Source organism: Siniperca chuatsi, linkage group LG19 (genome assembly GCF_020085105.1).
Source record: "Siniperca chuatsi isolate FFG_IHB_CAS linkage group LG19, ASM2008510v1, whole genome shotgun sequence".
Classification (NCBI taxonomy): domain Eukaryota; kingdom Metazoa; phylum Chordata; class Actinopteri; order Centrarchiformes; family Sinipercidae; genus Siniperca; species Siniperca chuatsi.
In genome coordinates this window covers 9,423,995-9,451,166 of record NC_058060.1, presented here as the reverse complement: position 1 = coordinate 9,451,166, position 27,172 = coordinate 9,423,995, and the positions used below count along the sequence as shown (strand labels likewise).

The following is a 27,172-nucleotide window of genomic DNA, read 5'->3' as shown; positions in this document are numbered from 1 at the left end:
ATGCTGTGGCCCACAGGAGGCCTGTGCTCCCCATCAGCTCCAGCGCAAGTGAACTCGACTCGCTGCATTAATCACTAACATTAATTCGCTCAGGGCAGGCGACCCCTTGGTAACGTAGGCTCAGTGTCAGTTTTAATTCCATCTAACAGCTAGGTTTCCAGTAGCGACATTCTGACATTCAGAAAGAATGTGTGTATTATTTTTGTACCAAATGCTTTAAAAGATGTTTCCATTAAAGTGTCAGCACAGATTATGCAGCCCCAGTGTTTTAGTTTTCCATCTTTAACTCAGGGTCAAAAGTAAGGTGCCTTTTTTGAGAGGTGTGGGGGGGCTTACTACTAAGACTGACTAAAAGTTTGTTTTAGTGTGTTTTTTATTTTAGGGGTATGCCTCATTTAAATATCGACTGTACAGAGCGTGCACATTCGCAATGTTTCAGTCCCACTGGTGGCTACACCTTACTGGTTTGCTCATAACTTAACATCATATTTTGGGATTGAACTCTGTGGCAAAATGGCAATATATACAGTAATACAGCGCAGCGTATACCTCACTGAGAAATAATCAGCCCCTGCTATGTAAAAGGTTAGTATTAGTGCTTGATGTATCAGAAGTGAAAAAACGATCAAGGATGAAAGTAGCCAAGCTTTCCACAATAGAAAACCTGTGATGCCGGTTTTAATGGCCTTTTCCAAATTCAAACTGATTTATATCTGACAAACGAAGCCCATTAAGCTGCATGTTAAAACAGGGATTAAAGAAATCACATCCATTAGTTGCTTGTGTGTGTTGTTGGCACACACACCAAGTAACAGAAATCACTCCTTCACTAAAAATCCTCTGGCTGTGCCAAATATATGAGCCAAATTACGAATATATTTGTACAGTATTTCATAAACAATCTAAATATTTCTGAGGTAAATGACATCTCACCAAGTCTTTAAAAACACTGGCTTCACATGTCATCTATTTAAAACAAACACAAGCAGATATGTTGATGAAACTGACAATTTGTTTCACATCATCTTCATAAATGCAGTAGTAAAACCAATTTCACACTGATTTCATTTCAGTTAGCAGAATATTAGTAATATGGCATTTAATAAATGCTCTTGCTTAACAACACGATTAATTGAAATATATTTTTCTTTTGTTTCAAACAAAATGCTGATTATGAGCAGGCCAGAGCCCCACCATGCTGAGAAAGGCACTTCATTTTTGTTGAACTGCAACTCATTTGAACTAAACTGAGAGTCTCTGGGCATTGAAATGAAGCATGGTGTTAGTTCAAGCTGAGCTGGGGGTTTGCATTAGCTGATCGGCACTAGCTGTTTCATTCATGCTTCACAATCACTGGCTCATTCACAGCTGACTAGTAGCTTTGTTGTTGGGGTTGAGAACAAAACACGCCACCATGGTTGCTGAATTAATCCAAAATTGACCCAGAATCCAAAAGTGAATTGATTTAAGCTGCAGATTGTATTTTTTTTTTTTAACATCGTAATCTATAGTTTCTGCCCTTCATTAGCGGCGCGTGGAAGTGAATTTTAAACTCAGTGATTGGATGTTTCTTGCAAAATGCACCTTGGGAGTCGTAGTTAACTCCTACCTTAACGTTTTTATGTACATAGGCTTGTACCTTTGACCATTTATCAAAGAACTAGATTTTTTTTTTTAATGCAGCTGTTAATCTTTTGTCTGTTAAGGGAGATTTAGTTCTCCCAGTAGGATCCTCCGTTGCTGCTTTGATTCTTTGAGAGCTCCCTCCAAGAGCAGAACCTTTTCTACCAAATCTAACTGTAAACGTCCTGATGTGAAGTGTCTGTCTTGTAGGCGCATTAAAATTCAGTTTCAGTAAAAACAGAAGCTTGCATTGCACCAGGCCCAACAAAACCTTGACAATACCGTACAGAAGCCTACAGGTAAAAATCTGTGTCGTCATCGGAGGTGTCTGGAGACACCTTATGGCCCGGGGCATGTTGATGTTGCCATGAGTGCTCCTGGTATTTTCTTTAACAGTAAAAAAAAAAAAAAAAATATCATGAGTAAACACTCACTTTGTACAAATAATATGCAGTATACAGAGTGACCAGAAAGATAGGCCACATGTGCCCACGGGTACCCAACCTACAGCCTATAACATTTAACGTCCTAAAGACTGTGTACATGTACCCAGCAATCCATGGGCTCCATCCAGCAAACAGACTGCACACCTGGTTGAGCCCAAAATAAGAAACATATTAGCATGATATTACTTCTGGGTAGCTGCAGTATTAAACGGAGACGGAGCCTGTGCAGAGGAAAGGCAGAACATACATCTTTATCTGCGTCCACTTACAAAAGGTTATCTTTCATATTGCTCAAATGTTACCGGATAAATGTCCTGGTAACTCTCAATATTTCCACCGCGGTTGGCACATTTGTCATCGTTGAGATGGCGGGCAGAGTAGGGCACAGATGGGAACTCCTCCCTCACACTGGCGTTGACGTATGAGCTGCAGGTCGAACCAGATGAGCACATGTGATTGATAACCCCCGTGTGCCTGGATCTTAACCAGAGGGAGGCTGAACTCATGAGCTGGGACTTAATGAACTACTACTAACAGATTTGACAAAAAAGTTCCGTAAAAGTAAAATCTGGAGGAATGCAATGGATTTGCCATTTCACATACACCATGAACTAAACCTAAATCTAAACCTACATTTCTGGAAACCATTATAGCAAATCAATGGATAAAAGTTGCTTCTAAGAAAATGTTGTTTTTTTAAGATGATGTTGATGCTTTTTGCACATATTGCAATTAAAGGAGGCACATAATTGTTTAATTATGGTGATTTCTCCTCTGGAGGATATCACAAACACACCTCATTAACCAGCCAGTGTTGCATCTGCAGATTATAGCCCTGTTAATTCAGTAGCTACACAGCTACTATGCTCTCACAGAGGGTAAATCTAACACTGAGGAATTCATCGTCACAGATTATACGTTCTTGATTCACGACGGGTAGGTGTGCAAATGGGTTTGCATTGAAAGATCTGTATTATAGAGGAGAGAGAGGAAGAATGTTCAGGACGTAAACAGTTACATCAGTTACATGGAGTTTTTTTTTTTTTTTTTACAGTGCAATATGCCTTCTGCAAAATGAAACCAACATTCTTTTAAACACTTTCCCCCTGCTGTCAAATCTGAACAGGAACATGTGTAAAAACCAAGGCTACATGCTGTGATTAGGTTCCTGGTTTGCCACAGAGCATTGTGTGCCTTCTGGATTGTCAGTTAGTTAAAATTGCCTGTGAAATATTTTAGGGCAACTTTCAGTACCACAAAGAGTCTAAGCCCTAGTACTTGCACTGCTTTAAACGCAACAATATTCCATTGTAAATTGTAAATTTTCGTTGTTTCTTATTGCAGTTTTAAATGTTTGTTATTGTTGCACCTACCAGCACATGACCGGATTAGCAAACAATAAAGTTATTGAAACTTGAACTATCTGAGTGTTTAGAGAACAATTTAGTAACAACTGGACACCAAGCTTTTAAATCAGGACGGTCCTTTACCCTTTACCCGAACAGGGGATAGCTGCATATCAAAGCTGAACTTTTATATCATGTATTTTGTTTGTTTTTAGCCTGATGCTCAGTTATTTCAAATTTGAGAGCGTTCGCAAGATAAGAATGTTCTTGCACTGGCTGGAGTGTGTGCAACTGTCATGTTTGTGTTCCAGTTTGGATCTCTAAAAGTTACTACTGTAGGTGTACTAGCAAGCTCCAACACTCCTATTTTTAGAAAAACACATACCAGCATAGAGTTTGTCTGAGACTCACATTTCTGTTATTTTGTGTGGGCAAATCGAGAAGAACAGGACCTTTCTAAGCTCTAGCTAAAACATGGCAAGATACAATGTTGCCATTGTAAGGACCTGATGCATTAGAAAATGTGGGGTTGCTTTTATATGTCGTCAAACCACCAAAGTGGTGTAAAACTGAATCAAACCAGACCACATTTGGCAAGCTATTCACCACAGCAATTTCATAGTTTTTTCCCTCTTAAAGATCAGACATAAACGTTAACTTAGCTGTGATTGACATGCACCCAAGTACACTCTTAGTATTGCTTACACCAAAAAAAGGACAAAAAACAATTTGATTTCCAAATCTGAGGGGAGAAGTTCACCCTCGAAGGTTTACTCTCTATAATCACACAGATGGGGCCAGCTTGGGATTGTAAAGGTAAGCTAACCAAGTCCAAGCAATTTCCCACAGACTGCAGTCTGTTTGGTTTGTTTGCTGTCTCTTCAGGACTGTGGTTTTTCCACTGTGTTGACAGCCTACCATCTGCTGCAGAGCCAATCTAGATCTCATATACCTTCCCTAGTCTGTATTTACTCGGCTGTCAGTACTTTAACTTTGGGACTAAAGATAATCAGTTATGATGGTTTGACTGAAGTGTACCCACAAATGGGGACATATGTTTGAGTCTGGAAGAAAACATGACAAAAGTTATTTTAATAAAAATAAATTTTATTTAGTAATAAAAGAAGAAGATGACAACTGATGACCATCACCTGAAATTCAATCAAACAAGGTAGAGAACAATGTGAAGAGAAGTTTAAGAGACTCCAAAATAGTACATGTTTACAGAGTTTACACTAAACAAAGTATTTCAGAGAACATATGATACAATAAGCTACAGAAACAAAGCGTGGTATTCAGTCCTTTTAAATTTAGACTACAATACAGGCCGAGTTGTTTCAAGGTCCAATTGCGCCACAATAACTACAAATAAACTGCCCCCATTGTCTTTTTTTTTTTTTTCCCAAAGGATATGCCAGAATAAGGATACAAATGGTTCTGCTGGGCCACAATATCAAGCCTTGGCATCTTGAATAAATAAAGTGTAAACACAAATGTAAAAAGAAAACACCATTACAAGGCTAATAAGGCTTGTTCTATACAGTACAGATGCACTATGACATAATGAAAAATCAGCAATGATTTTAATATTCTCCTTCTGCAGATCACCAAATGCTTCAGTGTCTCACCTGTTGAGTTCATCGTTGTCTTGGTCCTCTCTTGGTATCCGTGTTATCTTGTTTTGGTCTTGCAGATCTGGCAAATTGCTGTGAAGTTATAGTTAAGGTCTGGAGGCAGCAAACATTTTCATTAAACGGGTAAAGGTTAACTCTCACTTGATAATGCATTTTCTTTTTCAGGCAAGGACTTTTAGGTTCTTTTAAGTAAGGGAAGTTGATTAAAAATCTAATCCTACACAGTCTACAAATCTTCTCCTTTATCTGGACCCATTACCAAAATTCGACTACTAGAATTGTATTTTTGACATCAACAAATGTATACCTTTCTTTCTACAAATGTAATACACCAATAGCACCACAGAAAATATACACCAAAACCTGCAACCTCACTAAAAGCCAATTTCAGCTTTAGGCACAGGTTCACAGATGGATAATCACAGACTGACAATTTATATCATATTCATATATTGTCATGTTTGAGTTGTATGCAGCAGCTTTAGGCCACAGTGGCCTGCTTGCTTGTGACACTTGCCACCTCATATGAATTTAATTCGAGAAAAGGTCGCAGCTGGTGGCTCATAAATGCCAGAAGACCACTGGCCAAAAATGGACCTTATAATAGCTTTGGTCTCCTGCTTTCCTGAGGTTGGCTCAGTTACTTAGTGACTGCTACTGTCATTCACATAGATTGATAAATTGTTCGCTGATGTGACAGGTTAAATAAAGGGGGAGGAGCCAGATGTGTGAAAGGCTGTCACTATAGTGCTGTCCATTAATAAACTGGCATTTCGTGCAGGTTTTTCTTCCAGCTCACTAATTTTAGTAGCAGGCTGTTTGAGAATTCTCTGGCAAGTGCCATACTGCAGTCTCAGGCTAGCAATGAAAAAATCATTATAGGGAATCTAAACTGGGACCGGCTGTCCTCTGCCTATGACTGCTTAAACAGACATCTGTACCATAGTGAACCAACTTTTTGATGCTCCAAATAGAATAAAACCCTAAAAAACAATCCAAGTCCACCTAATAACACATGTTGAGTTATCTTTGGAACCTTGTAAGCAAACTTGCAATTGTAAGTTCACCTGGCATAGTTCTCTCTCTCAAAGTCTCAAAGAATTACCATGATTAACAAAGTCCTTTTGTATTTAAGACTGGCACAACGCAGAAAACACTTTATGCTGGTACCAGTATCAGTTTGACACAGTTGTTAAAGCTGCTCTTTTTAAAATAAATAAATAAAATAATAAAAACACACATCATCATCTTGGCTAGCTGCTGCACGTCACCATCCATTTAAAGTTATAATCCTTAAGACTTTCATGAAATCCAACCCCAGTTTTGATACTATTTATGGTTGGCATTTTTTTCTCCAATAGCCATTTCATGTATTTACATTCAGTAATTACCTCTCTATATAGTAGTTTTTATTGGTTGTGGCGGAGTCCGCCATTCCTGCGCTGGATTCAGATTGCCTACCTGAGCGAGGGATTCACAGGAAACAATGCATGCATGTAATCCAGTGCAATTTTTTCTAATTGATATACCATTTTAGGGCGCCTATATCAAGCTATCTTTGCAAGACAAAGAAGCTTATGGGCCTAAAAATCTATAAACCACCATTCTTCAGTTAGCAAAACTAATTTGAATTTTATGCTTCCAAACCACCTCTTAAATGGCTGAATGGTGACTAAATGACAACTATGTATTAGTTTTTGATATAATCCAACACAGGAGTTGTTGTAGGTGGAACTTAAGTCTAAGCTATAGCACTGTCTCCTTACGTGGAATACAGCTACATGCAGGACAACATCTTCAAGTAAATTACATTGCAGCCTTCGCTCTTTGAACTCAAAAACTAATATGCTGTCGCCAAGCTGATTGGTTATGGGATGCACATTAAAACTCCATCAAAATCAATAGCCTTTTTCTATTAGACCAGTTCAAAGGTTGATGTGCAATTATCAGTGTTGAGCTGAGGAAGAGCAGGTGGTGGTTCAGGGCTGCCAGAAATTAGTCTTCATCCTTCTGAAGGCACGGAGGACCAAAGCCAACAACACATCTGTGATGGGAGGTGTTCGCTTAATAATCATCACACACCACCTCTCAACTGCCCCTTTTTGTATGTTTAGTGACATTTGATCTTGTGCATCGGTGTGCACCAGGTTTAAATGTTTCTTTTCTTAATTGGTCACTTGTGGGATTGTTTCCAATATACTATACCATCTTGCCGAAAACTGGGTGGGCAAAGTGTTTGTATCTCCTAAATTCTCAATGTAAAATGGCTGGGTGATATGGAACAGGAGGTGGATATTACACCACAAAATGAACACAGACTCACTGATTACACTGCCAATCTATTTGTTTTGAGTTTTAGGGCAACTGTTTGCTCCAGGTAGAACCAACAACTTTTGTTTTCTTCAAAGAAATGTGTCTTAACTAACAGCTTAAGTTTGCAAATGAACATTCCTCTGATTTAAATAGCTTTTTCCGAGTACCTGACAATTAAAAAATATTTTACCAGTAAAAAGAACAGATATTTATATACATGTGTCCAACTCTACACACCAAATAACCAAACCCTACCAAATAAACTGGATTTCCACTCCTTATAAAATCATTGTGTCATCTTGCGAGAGGGGATAAAGGATACCACAACGAGGGGTTTGTCATAGAGAACATAGCCGTTGGTTTCCCGCAGTGCTTTCTCTGCACTCTGCTCACTGGGGAGTCCTACGAAGGCCTGCCCTTTCATCCGCCCTTCCTTCATTAACACAATGTCAAACCTGAGGAAAAAACCAAAGCAGGGACACATCATTATCACTTGAGGCTTGTGTCAACCTTATACTGTAGCTATTCAGTGAGGAAAATGTTACATGCTTCTGTAACCACATAGAACAGTGGCTGTCAATCATGTGTCACTGAGACCCTAGAATCTGCAGGTTTTTATTTCAAACAATTGATTTTAGTGATTTGCAACCAAAAATAAGCAACTATGGGGTATAATAGTACATCACCCTTCAGTACACGACGTGCAGTTTGGTACAACCTATGGACCAAATAACAGCAATTAACATTACATTGTGGAAATCACAGAACCTAAATTCGTAAGTGCAGTCTCCAACCAAAAAGCTTAGGCAGTGTGTTGGCTGTTCGACTACACCAAGGCTTCTAATTTTTAAAACTCTGTTTTTGAGTGAAAACCATTTGCAGCCGAAATCAGAATCAAGTTGTTCTCATTTACATATCGTATATATTTTTCTGTTTCTGTTGTCAGACAATGGAATAGTAATTTAATCGTGGTTTATAAATACTGCATGTTAACCAGCAGTCATTCTCACGCTGCGGTGCTGACAAACTAACACATTATTTTATGATTGTGATGTTGTCTGACTAAATCAACTAAAATACAGGTTAATGACAGCAGCTGTGCTGTGTATTTGGCTATATTGAATGAGATATCACAAGAAGAATTGGATTTCGAAAAAGTATTTAACTTTACTGCCTAGCAGCCCCGACCCTCACTGGGCAGCTTACGTCAACATTTTGCAAAAGCTCGGTTTTCTCTGTACACACCAAGCCAGCATTTTGAGATTTATACACTCTGGAGACCGTTTGGGAAAAGCTCCTTTTTTGAGTGAGAAAACCCCCGTTTTGGTCTGGGACCAGCTTAATGTGAATGTGGCCTACTCTTAGTTAAAACGTTTACAGCAAGACCTATCGAATCATGAATTTTGCATATCACTGCGCCTCTATAAACAACTGCTCAGTAAGGTCTGCTGTTTGTTTGGTTGAAATGAAAACCTGCAGACTTTTGGGTCAAGATGGGACACCTATGATCTGGTAAGAAGAGGTTTGGATTTATTTGCATAGCATGTTTAATCATAAGAAATTCATAAACTGTAGTAACCCTCAAACAGGGGAAAAAAACGCCACAATTTAGAAACAGGTTACCAAAGGACAAACTGTTTCTCTGGCAGAGTTGCATCTTCCTGTTTATCACCTACATCTGTGTTCAGAGTCTGGCCCTCTACTAAACATAAGCTCGGTTTGATGACTCAGGTGGAATATTTATTTGAAGTACTGCTGATGCACAAACATAAAATGTCCCTCATGATCTCTACGACAGGTTAGATACTTATTAATAACACAACACACAGTCAGCATGAATTACTAAAAACTCTCAAGGGAAAGTGACAAATTGCTAGAGTCAAAAACAGCTCATGAAGACAGGATGGGGTGACACGCAAGCTATGTCAATAAGAAATAAAGTCAAGATCATCTGGATTTCTGTTTACATACATGTTTCTCTCGGCTTCTGACAAAGGGTCGATGTATCTCCCATAGATGTACTTCAGGTCCTGGAAGACAAATGATGAATATCAGAAAAAATTGTCAGTATATGAATATGAATGCATTGTTGATTCTAGTGTTCATGCAGCAGTAATTTAGGGATTTAAATCTCATTTACATACATTTAATAACACAGAATTCTGATGACATAACGGTCTTTGGCAATAAATGAAAACTCCGGAATAAGCACCACAGCCAGTGAACCAAACAAACACACATAAGTGGGTCAAGAGCTATAAATGCACCTACTTTCTCTTCCACTTGCTTTGCAATATTCTTCACGTACAGTCTGCAGGTTGGCTCACCCGGCTCATAACTTTTAAACACAGACATCCTTTTTATCTCTGTTTTAAAAGAGAGAAGGAGAGAAGAAAGAAGAAAACTTGATTCAAGGTGCGTTTTAAAAAGGATCACAGAGCTGCCTATACCTGCATAAAGGTAAATTCAAAGTCATTGCAACTCAATACCATCAACTCAATGATTTATTTAAGACAGAGTGGACTGAAAAACTAGGCTAAGACATGCGTAGACATTAAAGCAATGATTATATGTCTGATTCCAGCACCTACCAGCCATGTCATTTTAGATATGACTTGGACATATCATATCTCAGCTGGTGTGAACTGTATTTGAATGGAAAACATGCCTGAACATTATGTGTCAGTGGGAGGAAGAACAAAGAATTACACTTAACAGTTCTCTTGCTCACCAAGTAATCTACGAAGCAAAGAACAGATTCATTTGGGTCATATAGGCTGACATGGAAAGGAGAAACAAAACAATTGAAAACAACAACTGAAATTGAGAATGTAGAGGTTATTTAGGAATGATCCAAGATTTGGAATTTTTCCACATATACAATTCCAGCTCAGTGCTTCTCTTTTATTTTGTTTTTAGATTTACATTATAGGAAGTTAGAAATACAACTAAGAACCAAAGCACTGTTCAAACAAGATTTGTTTTCACAAAAATACAGCTTCAATTGTAATTGCAATTAATACTTTTCTAACATAGTGTAAATATTAATGTTAATGGACGTGGGCTGGGTGGGTTGCATACAGTCTGTTTATTCAAGCTTTCTTTTGCTAAAAACAGCTGCTTGTAAATCACAGTGATGAGAGAGGAGAGACTGATAAAACCAAAACAATGAGCTGAAAAGATGCTAAAATTCTGTAAAGTTCTGTAAAGCTGAGGGGAACAGAAGAGTTGGGCAATATTTCTCTGTTTGTCACTACGAGCGACCCCTTACATATTGCACGCAGTCATCTGATACACTGGTAATATAAAAATGTTGATTAGAGCGGCTTAAACTTGTGACTGAAAGTGCAGCACAGTTTTATCCAATTCAGGTTGAGACTGTATTCAAGTGCCAGTCTATTGGCAATCCTTTGCTTTAGGAACCAAAAGAGAAAAATCTAAAGGAAATGACAAGCTCAATTAAATATTGACCAACAATCGGAAGTAATGTTGGTTTGGACCTAATTTCACCTGAGGTTAATATTGTTTGGCATGGATATCAAGGTGGTTGAAACGTTTACAGACACAACAGATTCAGATGATACTATATCAAGAGAAGTGCTCCAGTTAGGATTACATTACTCAATTCGCTCTGTGATCCTGTCTGAATATGGCTTGAAGTAATAATCCACAATTGTTTGGGGGTTTGGTGACACCACTGGTGACAAGTCGTCATTGCTTTGATATTTTGCACTCAACATTGGGCACTGTCCAAACATAATAAGCCACAGGCAGCAGCTAATTACCAACAGCAGAATTTACCATTCTAAAAGCCAAAAACATGTATTCTACATCTCTCCTCGGTCCTTATCATCTTGAGAGGGATTTTAATCTTAGAAAGGTAATGCTGATGTTAAATTTTTCAGCACAAGCTCCTCTTCCTCTAAGGGATCTATTGTTGCTTTTGTCAAGTTCGATTTCTGCAATTGACACTTTTCTTTTTTGTTCAGCCATGATGGCTCTCACTAACTCACACTAACTGCCAAATTTTTCTAATATGCATTTCAAACAAACCACCGCTGTTTCCATTCTTCTTGCATCAGTTCTACACATAATGCAATTTGTGAGAGGGAAGAAGAATGTCATAGCTGTTTAAACTGGAAAATGCAAAAAGCTTCTTTGAACTTGATATGGTCAGTGTTGTACAGTATCAACCTGCAATACACTGCCCCAAACGAAAACATTTGCTTACATGAAAACAGTTTTGGATTATTATTATTATTATTATTATTATTATTATTATTATTATTATTATTATTATTATAAGTACTTCCCTAGCCTGGAACTTTTATTCCTTCCTGCTTTTTCAGTGTTTTTTCACTAGTCTAAAGATCTGTTTTTTTTGTTTCCCTGACTCTAATCTCCAGTTTAAGACAAGTTCTTTTGGTCAGTTCACTATTTATGATATCACTTCCCTGATACTAACATTCATGTCTTTAGGTGAGAGTAAATGGAAGCAGAGTAAACCCACACTAAAATGGGAAAAACATGCAAACTCCACACAGAATGACCTCAGTTGTTTGGACCCAGCACCTTCCCTGCTGTGAGGGGACAGTGCTAACCACTGTGCCACCGTGCTGCTTAAAAAAAGTCATGTTTACCATCTCTTGACAGACGTCCTTTCTCCAGCTCCTTTCTGGTGATGACGTCTGAGGTGAGATCCTGCTCTTCGTCGCTGTGCTCCTCTTGCTGTTGGGACGCCTGGGCGCTGGGGTAAAGCTTACCAAAACCCTCAGCCTCTGCCACCTCCTGACTGCTGCTGGGGATGAGCTCCCTCTCATTCACATCTGAAGGGGCAGAAAGTATGTTAAGGGAACTATATGGTAGCACATTAAAATCTATTTACCAAGTTGTGAGCAACTACATTAATTTTGGCAATAACACTGGCTGCAGCTAAACTGTATTTCATAGTATGTGCCACCAAGTTGGATCTGCTGGATTGCTTTATAATACAAAACAGGAAGGGGACACTCTCCCTCCAGCGCAAATACAGATGGAAGTTTTCAAAGTATTTAACAATAGCAGATGGTGAAATAATCACTTCCACACTGTTTATCCTCTTCAGTAAACCAAACAAGCTTGGGATGGGAGAGTGGAAGCAAATCCTTTTGGTCACAATTAGTTTAACATATTAATGTTTAAAATGTCTAACCGTGGCATCATTATAAACTGACAGAGTTGATAATAATGATTTCTTTGTCAGAGTTTAATACGATAAATGCTATCCTTTGGCAGAAATCATGTTTGAGTGAAAACTGGTTGTACTGATAATTGAAAGGAGACGGTCTCAAGAGTGAGGCACATAAGCACCTTCAGTCTATGTCAAATAAACAACTATAACCAAATCAAAATCCATTCCTGTTTTGCAAACATGAGTTTGAAAGGCAGGGAGAAGGATAACTCTGGCAAACTTTGAGAAGCACATGCATGCGCACACACACGTTGGAGATGGAATTACTAAGAGCAGTGAGCCTGTACAAATCCGAAAGGGGGGAAAAAAAAAAGCTTGTCATCCACATAAGGTGTATGTGTGTGCGCACTGGAGCAAGAAGTGTTGGGGAGCTTTTCTGATACACTCTCGGCAGAGAACTAGATCACTGCTTTCAAAATTATCCTCCTCCTTATCTGTCCCTTACCTCCCCTTTTCATTCAAATAGCTTGTTTATCGGATCCCACGCCCCCCCCTCCCCAAAACAAGACTAATCCAAAAAGCCACCTGTCATAGTTTATCTTTCCCCTGCCTTTAGGAAATCTTTTGTGTTTGACTTTGAGATCTATTTTACTTCTCAGGGGCTTGCCAGGGAGTGAAGTTGTAGCTAGAGAGAAGAGAGATAAGGCAAACAGGGAACAGCACAGCTGACAAGTAACACAGACCGTGCCCCCAGTGACATTTCCTCATACAGATGATGGTAAGACCTTTTTGGTGCGAGTTTCTGCTGTGATATACTGCTGTGTAACACTTGGCTCTGACTTCACCCATGGTAAGGGCTTTAACTTATGTCAATAGGAGTATCAAACCACATCCTGCTTCAATGTGCTTCAATAAACATGACGTATAGTAATAATCAAATTCTTACAGTGCCTTTCTTGCTCAAAAGATAGTAGGCAGTACACTTTTTATACAGATACCCCTGATGTAGGTGCAGACTATGGTATTGGTCTGGTTTTTAATAGTCAATTGTAAAAGAAGCATTTTTGTGTTACGTACAATTTAGCCTAATTTGCCTAATTTACAAACTAAGATATTTGAAGGCGCTACTTTGGACTGGGAAATTGCAACTGGCATTTTTCACTATTTGGAACAAATAATTGATAAATTAATTGACATAATAATCCCAGGTTCCGATGAATCCCATAATGAAAATAATTGTTAGTTGAAGCCCTAGTTTCAATATATCTTATAAACTCTTTATAGAGACTACAGAGATCTCTACGGAAGCCCTGAGAGGTAAGTGAGGGAAAACAAATTCTGGTAATCCACTTTGATCTAGTCTGACCTAAATTGTTTTCTCTCCCGTGTTTATGAATTAACAGGTGAAAAAAAGTTTTTCACCATTTTTCTAAGTTACTTGTTTTTAGTTTTTTCTTCTTCTGTGAAAACAGTTGAAAAAAAAAAGTCTTGGCAGGTTTCATTTTTCGAAGTCTTTGTTGTTGTAATACTCATTTTGGCCACAAGAGGCTGAAGTGCACCACTACCCCATGTTCTAAATAGAACTAAAAGCATTCATGCTTTATTCCAGGTGAAGCGCAGATTAACATACATTTCTAGTCAAAAGAAAGACATGTCAGTAATGTTACATAACACACAATATATGTACCTTGTATTTAGAGTGCATGGAGAAATTAAAACTCACCTGGAAGAAAAAAATGTATGCTTTTAGTCCTATTTAGAACATGGGGTAGTAGTGCACTTCAGCCTCTTGTGGCCAAAATGAGTATTACAACAACAAACACAAAAGTATTTTTTCACCTGGCAAAACTTTTCCTTCCACCTGTTTCAAAGATGAAAGAAAATGTAAGAAACTTTGAAAGATTATCCTGGCAAAACATTTTTTTCACCTGTTCTTAAAGGTCCAGTGTTTAACATTTAGGAGAAGCTATTGGCAGAAATGGAATAGAATATTTATAAGTATGTTTTCATTAGTGTATAATCACCTGAAAATAAGAATAGTGTTTTCATTACCTTAGAATAAGCTGTTTTTATCTACATAGGGAGCAGGTCCCTTTCCACGGAGGTCAGCATATTGCACCACCATGTTTCTACAGTAGCCCAGAACGGACAAACCAAACTCTGGATAGGGCCTTTCATGTTTTTTCGCAAGTTTTGCGACCACCGTAGTTTCTCCTAAATACTTGGAAGGGAGGGTGATGCGAGAGGTATTCAAATGGTTGCAAACTGCTATTTCATCGCTAGATGCCACTAAATCCTACACACTGGACCTTTATGCCATAAACACAGGAGAGAAAACTATTTAGATAACCAAAATAGAAAATAGATCACCACAAAACAAATTCCTCACTTGCCTCTCTGGGCTTCCGTAGATCCCAGATCTCACTGATGGGGCAAGTGCAGACCTGATTTGACATTACCTGTGGTGTACTTCTAGCAAAGTGATATCATATAACCTAGAGGAAAACTTCCATTTTACTTATGATTAATGCTAAAATGATCAGTAGATTAATTAGTCAAAAACTAGAAGAAACTATTTTGATAATTTTCTAATTTCAAGCACAAATGCCAAATATTCACTAATTCAAATGTGAGGAGTTGATGTTTTTCTCAGTTTTATATTATTGTAAATTGAATATTTTTGGGTTTTGGACTGTTGGTCAGATAAAGCAAGAACTTGCTAAGGAAAACTGCGATGGACACAATCACAAAATGATTATTAAATTATTCAAAAAAAGATCAACAGACAACTTGGTAATGAGACTAATAAGTTGCAGGAAGTGAATATCTTAGGTCAAAATAGGGAAGCAGAGCCCTTACCTCTGCCTTCATCATCAGGCTGACCTGGCCCACTTCCTATCACTATGGCTGCCACCTCTGGAAACAAAATGTGGAATTCAATTTTCTTCTGCCCGGCGGGGTGGGGCTGCTCAAACACATCGGAGGGCTGCAGCACTGGACCACTGAGGATGGCAGAGACAATCACCACTCAACAGCAGCCTCTAAAAAGTACCAACAATAAATCTGGCCCCTGAGCGGCTTAAGGGTTGGGATATTTTGTTCTGGTCAACCAGAGATATTCCCTAGTCCGCAAACCTGCAGCCAGGAGACACTAAGGTGTGTGTGTATTTATAGTTTAGAAATAGAGCTTGTGGTCTGTAATTAAGGTGCAATGTGTAAGAATTGAGACTAATCTCCACCTGTTGAATTCATACTCCTAAAAATAGGGGGCAGCACATCACACATCAGGTCATAACTGCATAACTCAGTTAGCTGTGCAGCTAACTTAGCGGTGCTAGCACAGAAGCTTTGGACCGCAGGGAGAAGGTTTTCAGGCCCAGGGCGGGGGGAACACAGAAGGAAATGATGGCAGGCACTGGAATGGGCACCAGAAGCGCAACAGTAATGGGCTCAGCACTGAGGTGATTTACAGCGGCTCCAAGAATTGGTGATTGTTGGAACAGTGGAAAGACTAACCAAGATGGTTTTGGAGAGTTTTATTTTGTTTCTGTACTCGCTGATTGCACACATCCCCCAGCTGAAACTACGGTTTGAGGTACTAAGTGGTTTAACGAGACAGGATGGGCCGGGGCTAGCTGGTTAGCATGCTAACTTCAGTAGATATCTCTGCAACACAAAACATAGACATCTTTGACATAATGTCAAAACTGTTATTATAATAATTTAATAAGTTAACTAATTTTAGTTAACTTTTGAATGTTTTAAACTCTTAAATCTCTTAAATTCGTGTGGTGCTGAAACAATAAGTCTCTGAGCAACACAAGGCTGTCTTTATGAGGAAGACTTATTGTCTGGAGGTTTATGTCCTTTTTTAGCTGCCTATGAATACCTACTCGAGATGAGTTATGCGTGAGGACTGTGACATGCATGAGTGCCTTTGGTGTACCTCTGAGAGTCTGGTTTGGGAGCATAGAGTAGATCCTTGATCTTGGGCTTCTTTCTCTTTGAAGCTGTTTTTGGTCTCAGGGGTCTCTTGCATGCTTGGTTGACCAGGCCCATCAGACGAACAATCCTGAAATAAAGCAAGCATAGGGAATAAGGGAAAAAATGTCTACCTTGAACAAAAAAATTGTCCACCCATTGGAATTTAAAGACATTTCCCTTCAAGCCACTTGTGTTTCTAGAAACGTTATTACTTCTGAATGATACATTAACACATGGGCTAGACAGGCAGTGGCAATATGAATATGATGCAAAACAAAATGAAAGTCAATTCCTTTGTCTCAAGAAAATGATTATGCATAGAAGAGTCCTCTCTAATGCGAATGGTTATCTGCTCCTCACCTCTCCTTGTCTTCGTCGTCCCCACTCTCATACTCTGATTCTTCTTCACTGGACAGCTCCATCTCTTCCTCTGGTAAAGGGGGGTAGTTAGGAGGGAAGGGAGGAGGCATGGGGATGGGTGGCGCAGGAGGCAGGTACTCAAACTGCAGGAAACAAAACAACATGGCGTAGCTTACAAATGCCTCTGGGTTCAATTGACAGATTTCATGAGCGCCATCTTTGCTAAGGTACCTGGTAAGCAATGGTCAAAACTGGGAATCAATGTTTTGCAGATAGTAGAAGTGATCATTTGTAAGTATTAAAGCTCATGTTTACTATCACAGTATGGGTGATTGAAATCACAATATTTTGAGACTTCTAATAATAATCTGATGATTATTTTCTAAATGAATCATTTGGTTAATGAAATGCCAGAAAAAAGTGAAAAATGCCCCTCACAATTTCTAAGAGCTCATGGTGACGTCTTCAAATTTAGTAAAACTTCACCTTTAAAAAGCTACAACAAGCAAATCTGGGGATTTTTGGGGATCAGAATTATTGATAATAGAGCTGAAATTAACAAATCCTCAGTTCTAATACTTAATGTATTGTAGGTAAGAGACTGATATTTTTATTTTAACTGCCATATTCAACCTCCCCTCAAAATTTCAGATTCATACGTTATACAAGAAAACATGCGTGTCCACTGTCTGCCTTCAGTACTCGGGGCTTTCACTGTACTTTCACATAGTCCTAATGCTCACACATGTGCTTCTGCGTATGAAGTGAGGAATATTTAATTTCTATTTTTACATTTAATCTTTAGCAAAATATCTGCACTTTTAAATTATTTCAGTAAAGGAAAGGGTGTTAGCTACAGTTATTTTTAGTGGCACAGTAGTGGTCTTTGAGGTTATGAATTTCCGCTAGAGTCATCAAGAACCCAGAGTGTTACTAAATCAATAAGCCGCTGATTGTTGAGGGTCCTCTAAAACTGGGAGCTGGTTAACCTCAATAGTTGAGTTCCTTAATTGTACATAACATATCTTCTCTGACATATTTGAATAGTGGCCTCCTCATAACAACACAGTTTTTCTTGTACAACATCAAATAACTTAGATCAAAACTTATTTCCAAACCATTTACAAACTATTCGGCTCTTCTTCGTCCAACAGTAATGTATACAAGCTTACCATGGGGGGTCTGGCAGTGACTGGGCCAAACGGACATGGTAAATTCATCTTGTTCATCAGATGTAGTACCTGTATAATTGGAGATATGAGTATTGGAACAGTGATAGTAGTATCTAAAGATTCATACCAAGAGCTGGGTGGGAGCAGGTAATATAAATATACTGCTGCTCTCAAACAGGCAGCCTGTAACTCGGGCTCCATATGTAAAACATATTGCAAGGCTTTTGCATTTTCATTTAAAATGCAACTATCAAGGTGAGACTGAGGCTGAAGTGAGATACCAGAGGTGAGGCTGAGCATGAAGGTAGCTTCTCTGCAACACACTAGCACCACCAAGACACCAACGCTGGAAGTAGCAGCAATGAAAATCCAGGCAGCTTGGCTCCCAGGGAAATGTTAAACCCATAACTCATGCCTCCCACTTATGGTTTATTATTAATACTTGCTCCCCAAATTGAAATTTAAAAGGCAAATGTTTGCTGTTTGATCTTTAAGAGGTTGGATGCAGTTCAAAAACCTCTGGGACACTTATTCCAGAATCATATTTCCATTTTACAATATGAATCTGAAGGCTAGAAATGCTGTCACATTTGCATTTTTTTGTACAAACTCCCACTTTCCAAAAAAGGAAAGTGTGAATACAGGGACAGTATGACAAGATGCAAAAATACAAATACATACACACAGACGGCCAACATCTGCATATCAAAGATGTGCAGGTATTGGATGAAAAATAAAATGATACAAAAAAAAGCAGTATTTACTCACTTGAACATAAAACTTTGGCACACTCATGAGGGCATGTGTTATATTTGTCAGAATGCCATTAGAAGGTGGTGGGTATAAATATTTCAAAGTGGGATTCAATTGAAATTTCAACCTGTAGGAGAAAGAGTGAGAGGAAATGACAAAATTACTTAAAGGAAACTCTGTAGCTACAATACCCCCTTTACTTAACAGCTCAGAAAATGTGTCAAAATAATGGAGACACGTGAATATGTGGCCCAGCCGGTGAACATTAGCTAGGTAGCTTATTTTTTTAGATGACAAGTACCCCGCCAACAAAATGTGAAATCCAGCCATTAAAAGGACATTGGGACCAGCATGCCATGTCAGCACCAAGGCTTGTCCTCATGCAACAATAACTTTTAGAAGCCAAGACTCAGCATGGCATCAGAGAACAAATCTAAATCTACTCAGGCCTAATAAACAAAGACTTAAGGTGGGGGCACAGTGTATGTTAAGAGTTTATATAATAATTTCCATTGTAATTTAATTTCAATAATAATTTAATTTCTCACATATAGTAATAGTTGTAGTGCCAGTTTATTTTTCACAGACCATGATAGAGGATTTTATCCACATCACCTACCCCCAAATAAATTAGTAACATTAATACTAGCATTGGCAGAAGTAGTCCACTTACTGCTGGAAATGCTGGCCTCAATAAGTGGTTGGATAACATTAGCAGTGTTCCTGCAGTACTCCAATGCAGTTTTGGAAAGTTTACACAGTAACTGCAGTTTTAACAAGACGGGGAAAACTGAAGTTTTCTTTCTGAAGCCAAAAAACATGCATGCTTTAGAATTTAGGGCTTGGGAGCGCTGAAAATTTAAACTCTTCTGGCTGGTGTCTTTGTCTACAATACTTTGCTATAAACTGCAGTGTTGCTAAAGTTAGTCGCCAGCATGGTGACCCTTGGAAGACAAACACCCACCGAAAATATTGTGTTGTTTCTAACAATCGGTTTTATTATATTCAAAGCATTGCAGATTGATTCAGCTTCTTTTACCAGATCAATGGAGTGAAGTCTGCACAATTTATAAGTGATACATTAATACAATAAAGGACAATGTAGGGCTGGGAGATATATTCTAATAGTGTTAATATAATTAATGTGCGATATAACAGATGACCATATCGTCTTATTCGAGTTTTCAGTGTTTCCGCTGGTCGCTGCTGAGGGGTAGTTACGTTATTTTAGTCTGTCAAAAGTGTGTAGATAAGGTTGCAGTATAATAGTTACTTTGCTAGCCCAGAAAAGAAATATAAAGTCCCTGTTTATGTAATGTTACTACAGCGTCTTCTACTCTTCGAGCAGTTGGTCCAGACTGTGAACAGCTAACTAGCTAGTTAGCAGCTAACTTTATTACGACAAGAGAAAACGCGATCAATCATCTGATCGCTCTGATTACTCTACCTGCGGCTTCCAGCTCCACAGCGTATTTGGGAGGCCTCCAGTTAGGCTATTTTAAAAGTCCAGTGTGTATGATTTAGTGGCATCTAGTGGTGAAATTGCAGTTTGCAACCATTTGAATATCGCTCGAATCACCCTCCAGTTCCAAGCGCGCTCCCTCTGTAGATATAAACGGCTCATTCTAAAAAGGTAATGATAACATGATTCTTATTTTCAGGCGATTATAAACTAAGGCGATTATAAACTAATGAAAACATACTTATAAATATTATATTCCATTTCTGCCATTAGCTCCTCCTAAACTTTACATACTGGACCTTTAATTGACTTTAGCCTGATTCAAAGCTGCTAACTAGCTAGCTGTTCACAGTCTGTTCCAACTCTGCCGTGAAGAGTACATAAAGACGCCGCAGTAACGTAACATAAAGAGGGACTTATTTATTTTCTTTGGCAGCAAACACAATACACAGGCAAAAAGCTTTCGCAACAACATCGCTAGTTACCCACAAGACCACCTTTCTTAAAAGGGGAAGGCTCGGCCGGTAACACACAGGTGCAGTTAGACTGTGGGTGTGTGAACCAGAGGTGTGTGAACCAGAGGTGCAAGAAGTATTCAGGTCCATTACTTAAGCAAAAGTACTAATACCAACTTTGAAAATACTCCACTAGAAGTAAAAGTTCTGCATTCTTAACCTTACTAAGGTAAAAGTGTGTAAGTATTATAGCAACATTTACTTAAAGTACTCATTGTCGAGACAAATAGTCCCTTTCAGTGTTTTACTATTATATATGATGTTTCTGGATTAATATTACTGCTGCATTAATGTGTATGTTGCATTTTACTGCTGTAGATGTTTAAGGTGGAGCTTATTTTAACTACTTTATATACTGCTGGGTAGTCTAATCTGCAGCAATGTATCATATTCTATAAGATCATCATATGTTTGCACTATTGGACAATTTAAAGTATGTTATTTTAGAGAAAATTTGTATAGAGATATATATCGTATATCTATATAACCTAAAAATATAGTTATTATTTATAAGCCATATCGCCCAGCCCTATGACAATGTTACTTTTGAACATCAGCTTTGCTTCTTTGTTTTATCCCAGAATATATTCTTGTCAGAATGAAAATGTCCCTTAGCAGTATCTTAACTGTAGGACACCAGAAATCTCTACTGCTATATACAACATTTATTTGCTTACACTTGTATGGAATCAGGTTATCTAAGTAGAATTTATTGACATTAAGGTCTTCTGATAAACAATCAGTCTAGGATTGATCTGTGCTTCAAATACATAAACAAGCAAGTCAAATGCATCGTATCAGGACGTGGTGAACAGTATTGGCTGGTCCAGATTTTAGTATAAGGCAGCATAGACTGTCAGTGTTGGAGCGAGAGGTATCCAAGAACACCTGGTCCCACCAACTGGTAGGACAGACGGCCTGTCAGGCGCTCAATGGCAGCCTGACCATCTAATTGGACACAAGGCCGCTGACAGATCCTCATGACAAATGCTCTCAGATTCTCACCCAGGTTTACTGTCAGCTAGCCTCCACGCAGCTGCTACACACCTAAACTGACAAGGTTTGACCAGGTTTGGAGCGCATGTGTCATACATGCATATTTAATTGTATATGGTATCATTTGGGTGGGTAATGACTTTCACAATCCAAGTAATGGGAGATATGGCCTGTTACCAAACTGCAGAATGTAATATAATAATATGTTTTTACCCCACAAAGTAAGGTGAGTACAAATACAAGATTTCAGGGCGAGAACAAATACAAGTACTGACTTAAATACTTAAGTACAGTGATGTTGATAGGTTTTCAATGTAGTGAGTCCCTGGGACCCACAGGTAGTCGTTTGAGTGGGTTCCAGGGAAATTTTATGGGTCCCCCCAAAAAATGTGTGATTTTTGACAAATTGTACTGTTAAACTCGTGTTTGATGTTGTATCTTAAAAATAAACAAATAAAATCCCAAATCTATAAATACACTGCAGACACACAGCAGCTGACAGAAAGAGGAGGTCATATTATACAGAGAAATATTAGCTTTTTATGGGTGAATAAATGTTAAAAAAGGGAAGCTAAAGGGCAAGGAGAATGCTGAGCTTTCAAGTTTCATCAGGAGTCATAACACCATGAAGCACAGCATGTTTAATTAGGAAAGTAGTTTAAAAACAACCAGCAACCATTTACTGCATACTGAGTACAATTAGCTGATAATTAGCCTGATCAGCCACCATCGGTAATAAATACAAACACACATTATTAGACTGTAAACCATTAATCAAAACAATAATTAACTGCAGTCAACGTCAGACAACCTTATCATACTTTAGTAGTTACCTATTGTTTCTGTAGTGGTGACAAAACATTAAAATATATAGGCTACATACAGTATTAGCAGTCTGAATAAAACTGAAGCTCCCTGCGCGCTATAAATATTACGCCAAACTCCCTTTAAGAAATATGACATTTTAACAATTCCTCATGTGTCCACTAAAACACATAATTCTAGAAACACAAGATAAAAGGTGTCGACAGTCTCCTTGTCATTTTGGCATCAATGTAATCCATAAAGATAAACTGTATTTCCCTACTTACATACTTTCCGTACTTCACATTTTGGATTTTGTCACCTCAACTCGCTACCAGCCTCTTGTTTAGCTGGGAATAGACCATAGGAATGAGAGGCGAACATTTCAAAAATTAAGATTTTTCACTAAAATATGTGCTGGTTGGTGGATCAGATACACATTGAATTAAACACAGATTCATAACACTGTTAACTAACCATCTATCGTGTGTGTGTGTGTGTGTGTGTGAGAGATGGTATTTGAGGAGTCTTTTCGGTCGTTAACAAAGTAACTACCCGGTTTGCTCCTTCCCGTTTGGTGCTAGAGAGATACAGTACATGTGAAGATGGTAAGAAACAGCAATGTTTCTTTTGTTTATTTCTATGATTTCAACACAAATTTGATGTTCAAAATGTATGTTAGCATTATCAGGGGAAAAATATGGTGCATCCCCTGGACACATCGACAGTGAGTTTACCGCGTCGTTTCGGGAATTTAACGCGTCAAGAGATGCAGGACGCGTACCTAGCAACATCACTGTAAGTATAATGCACTTGAGAACAACATACTAACACACCTGCTGTGTATAACTAAGACATTTAAATGTCATAATTTCAGAAAGTCTCCAGTCACTTTGGCAAGTGACCTCATGGATTTATCAGCTGAAAAACTATTCATAAAAACAGAATACCTCATCCCATTCAGCAATTCAGAAATCAGCATACAGTACATCAAGATTTGCTCATATCACAACAATGCTATCAAGGACATACATTCAACACTCACCCAAGGCTAGGTGCAATGCCGGTCTCTATGAGGGCAATATTTGGCTGTTTGGTCTCCAGTTTCTTCTGCTCTACCCTAACATGCTTACCACTGTAGAAAAAAGTAAACATGTTACAAAAATGATTCCACTACAGCTTTCACCCATGATCATGTATTGGTTAAATAGTTTTGTGCTAGTAATTCAGATTAGATTCACACTAAAATTGAGTCTGTTTCACTCTAACACTATGTATAGATTTCAGTTCACAGCATGTTTAAATTTCAGTTTTTCAAATTGTGAGTCTGGTCAATCTGATTAGTGTTCATTTGCTAATAATTTAAAAAATAAATACAATCCCTGTCTTTGGAAAATCATTTCTGGGCTGTGGGGCTTACAACATGATCTTTAGACTACTCAGCAGACACCAACGTCTGTCTCTGTCTCACAGGGAGGTTAACAGCCCATACATTTGAGTGCAAAAGTAACTTTTCTGATTCTTACAATCTGTGCAGATCAACAGTGTTTCTTAATTCATATGATTCAAGCAACTTACCTGTCTGACACTGGTGGGTCCTTTAATACTGTCACATGATCTTGGCCTTTTGCAAACTCCGCAACAAGTGTATGATCAAGAATCTCTAACTGATGGAGCCTGCTAAGAGCCTAAAATAGATGTGATGGGGATTGAAGGCCATACAAGACAGACAAGATACAATTAGATTATGTCTATATTACTTTTAGCTCTAAATTTATGCAAGCAAGGTTTTCTAACAGTTCATATAAGTACAAATACTACATCAATAACTCACTTTTGCTGCTGACTTCTCACTTCTAAAGGTTGCAAAGGCTGCATGTTTCTGTGGAGATAGAAAAGCATGTTTAGATTGGACAGCAACTCACATACATTTCAAGAGGTAAAGGCACACTTGGTGTCAGTGAGGCACAACCTACCAAACGGCCTGTGGTCGAGAAGACCCTGACTGACTCAGCTCCAAAATAATTTAAGAGGTCCTTTTTCTCATCCTGGCTGAGCTCGGCTGGTAAGTGGCGGATAAGTAGTGTCTTACTGCCTTTTGTTTGGACCAGGTCCTCATCCTTGTCCATTTCCCTGTAGGACAGCAAGCACACAGATGCCACAGTTACACAACACAGACAGAAAGACTAGAACCAGTCGCAGAGTTGAATCATCTTCACTGTCACCAGTTTGACTGCTTGCACAATACTAAAGAGTGACCAGAAAAATAGAAACCTCTGTCAATTTGATACAATCAAATACAACAATCCTGCAATAACTACTAACCTTATAGTATACCTTGTTTAATTGTTGGTGATACTGTCTGTGTCATTTGGTCTTTCACATCAATGAGGTGGACAAAATGTTAGAAACATCGTTCAATATAAGTGAAATAAGAACGGTGTGCGATACATTCTAACAAGCTATTAACGGAACTTTATTGTAAAAAGTGCGGCATTTTTAAAAACGAATACTGCCGAATTTAAGAACCAATCCTAACGATTTCTTAAATATCCGAAGTCATTCTCTATCAGATGTATACGTTTTTCATCAGCAAGGTAAAGTTAAACAGATCGTTCCTTAAATAAAGAATCGTACTACAACTACACTGGGCTGGCTCCAACCTTAGCTAGCTCAGTGCTAAAACGTTAGCTGAACGAAGCTAACGTGCAGCAAATTCCTAAGTTGTCTTTACCTTTTTACTTTTCTGTTGCCAACTCTAAATTTCCTTCTGACTCTAGGACATTAAATGCAGACAGTAATACAAGTAAATAAGAAGTAAATGTTTAAGAAAAATTTTCAAAGCTCAAGTGATATCTTTAATAGCATACCTGTCTGCAACAACGAGTAAACATATCCACTTCCGCCGGCCTCTTCTTCTTCTATTTCCCACCGATGACTAGCAATGTGCCTTACCGCCACCTTCTGTGCCGGAATTGCTCTGCCCAGGAACATTGTTTCGATCTACCACTGCGATGAGGGGAAACTAACGAAGCCTTCCGAAGCACTACCATGAGCACTACACACACTGAAGCACTTCTGCTAATAATGGTGACAGTTAAAATGGTGACTTCTTTTGGCGAATCTTCATACTGCATTTGTATCGAAGAATGAAATAAGACTAAGGAGTGAAAATATAAGGAAGCTTACTGCTGTCAGCCTTGGTATTGTAACATACTATATATAATTAAATAAAATTATATACACATTCTACAGCTCTGCTGTTGGATATTGCGGCAAATCGACAAACACATTCATGTGACTTACAGGGACAGTTCACCCTAAAATCAAAAATATATATTTTTCCTCTTACCTGTAGTGCTGTTTATCCATCTAGACTGTTTTGGTGTGAGTTGCAGAGTTTTGGAGATATAGGCCGTAGAGATGTCTGCCTTTTTTGAATATAATGGGACTATATGGCACTCCGCGTGTGGTGCTCAAAACTCAACAACAATATTTCTTTTCAGAAATCACAACCCGGTTACTCAAGATAATCCACAGACCTTGTCGTGAGCAGTTTCATGTAGGAACTATCGGTACAAAGAAAATAGTTCATGACACTGAGTGGTACACTGACATGTTAAAATGCTTTATTTTAACTGTGTGTTGTATGTATACAGCATTTGAAAACTTCTATTTATATACTATCTGCTATTTTTTGCTATTATTTTACTATAATATTTTCTTTTTTTTTAGTATTATGCTCATATCTTGGGCTCAATTTCTCAACTTAATTGTTGTTAAATTGTTTTTGTATGTTAGTATTGTGTAATAAAAACTGAAAACAAAACTTATTGCCAGTGGAAATGCGCACTAAAATAGTCTAGCTCTGTGTAGTAGAAATATAAAAATAGTGCTAGCTCATATATATATATATATATATATATATATATATATATTCCTCAGGAGTGTATGATTGTGAGTGTTTAATGCCCTCCAGTGGTCAAAGCGAGAAACTGCAACGCAACTTTAAAAGTGGTCATTTCAGTGTTAATGCAAAGATGACAGCATGACAGCACCTCCAGTTAACACTTTCAAAATACGGTGATCAATCTGAAGCATTCAAAAAAAGAATTTACCTTGAAATAATCATCTTGATTATCTAATTTTGTTATTTCAGTTAGAGACTACAACTCCACATTCTTCAGTTTAATACATATTATTAATATCATATAGAGGTATCACTAAGGCCATTCATAGCCATGTTGTGTTAATTGTATCTGTGTTATTGATGTATACTTTATTATCAAACAATATAAAGCCACGTATCATATAATACATTCCAATAGACAGTCCTGCTATAAGTTAGGAGACTCTGGAGGGACTACCCCGTAAAAGACGAGGGTAACAGGACAGACAGGGCGTGGCTGAGCTAGCTCAAGTACTAGCCATAGCAAGCTGCTTGTCTTCTCCACAGACACAGATTAACTTCTAAACATTTGCCTAGCTAGCATGGCTACTGGAAAATAGCCTATTGCTGTGCCTTCGGTGGACTCCGTCTGTCCGCCTTAGCTCACGGTGTACCGGTTGCTCAGGAGTCTTCTGGATGCCTTGA

General features: G+C 38.3%; 1 protein-coding gene across 4 annotated transcripts; it reads right to left on the bottom strand.

The window, feature by feature from the left end:
* Positions 1–4,817: 4,817 nt before the first annotated feature.
* On the bottom strand, positions 4,818–25,601 carry rnpc3 (RNA-binding region (RNP1, RRM) containing 3). 4 transcript variants are annotated; one of them, XM_044177186.1, is made up of 16 exons: positions 25,449–25,601; positions 24,555–24,711; positions 24,413–24,460; positions 24,157–24,266; positions 23,624–23,713; positions 18,817–18,928; positions 18,049–18,117; positions 16,877–17,019; positions 16,479–16,604; positions 15,392–15,534; positions 12,003–12,188; positions 9,634–9,728; positions 9,334–9,392; positions 7,685–7,817; positions 5,044–5,121; positions 4,818–4,882 (listed from the first exon to the last, which is right to left on the bottom strand). In XM_044177186.1, exons 2-15 carry the CDS (start codon positions 24,705–24,707, stop codon positions 5,053–5,055), a joined length of 1,536 nt encoding a protein of 511 aa, XP_044033121.1. In that variant the 5' UTR covers positions 24,708–24,711; positions 25,449–25,601; the 3' UTR covers positions 4,818–4,882; positions 5,044–5,052. The 4 variants fall into 4 exon arrangements, with proteins under 4 accessions (XP_044033121.1, XP_044033123.1, XP_044033122.1 ...); XM_044177188.1 differs by lacking the exon at positions 25,449–25,601 and adding an exon at positions 25,313–25,446; XM_044177187.1 differs by lacking the exon at positions 25,449–25,601 and adding an exon at positions 24,904–25,142.
* Between the last annotated feature and the right edge of the window lie 1,571 nt (positions 25,602–27,172).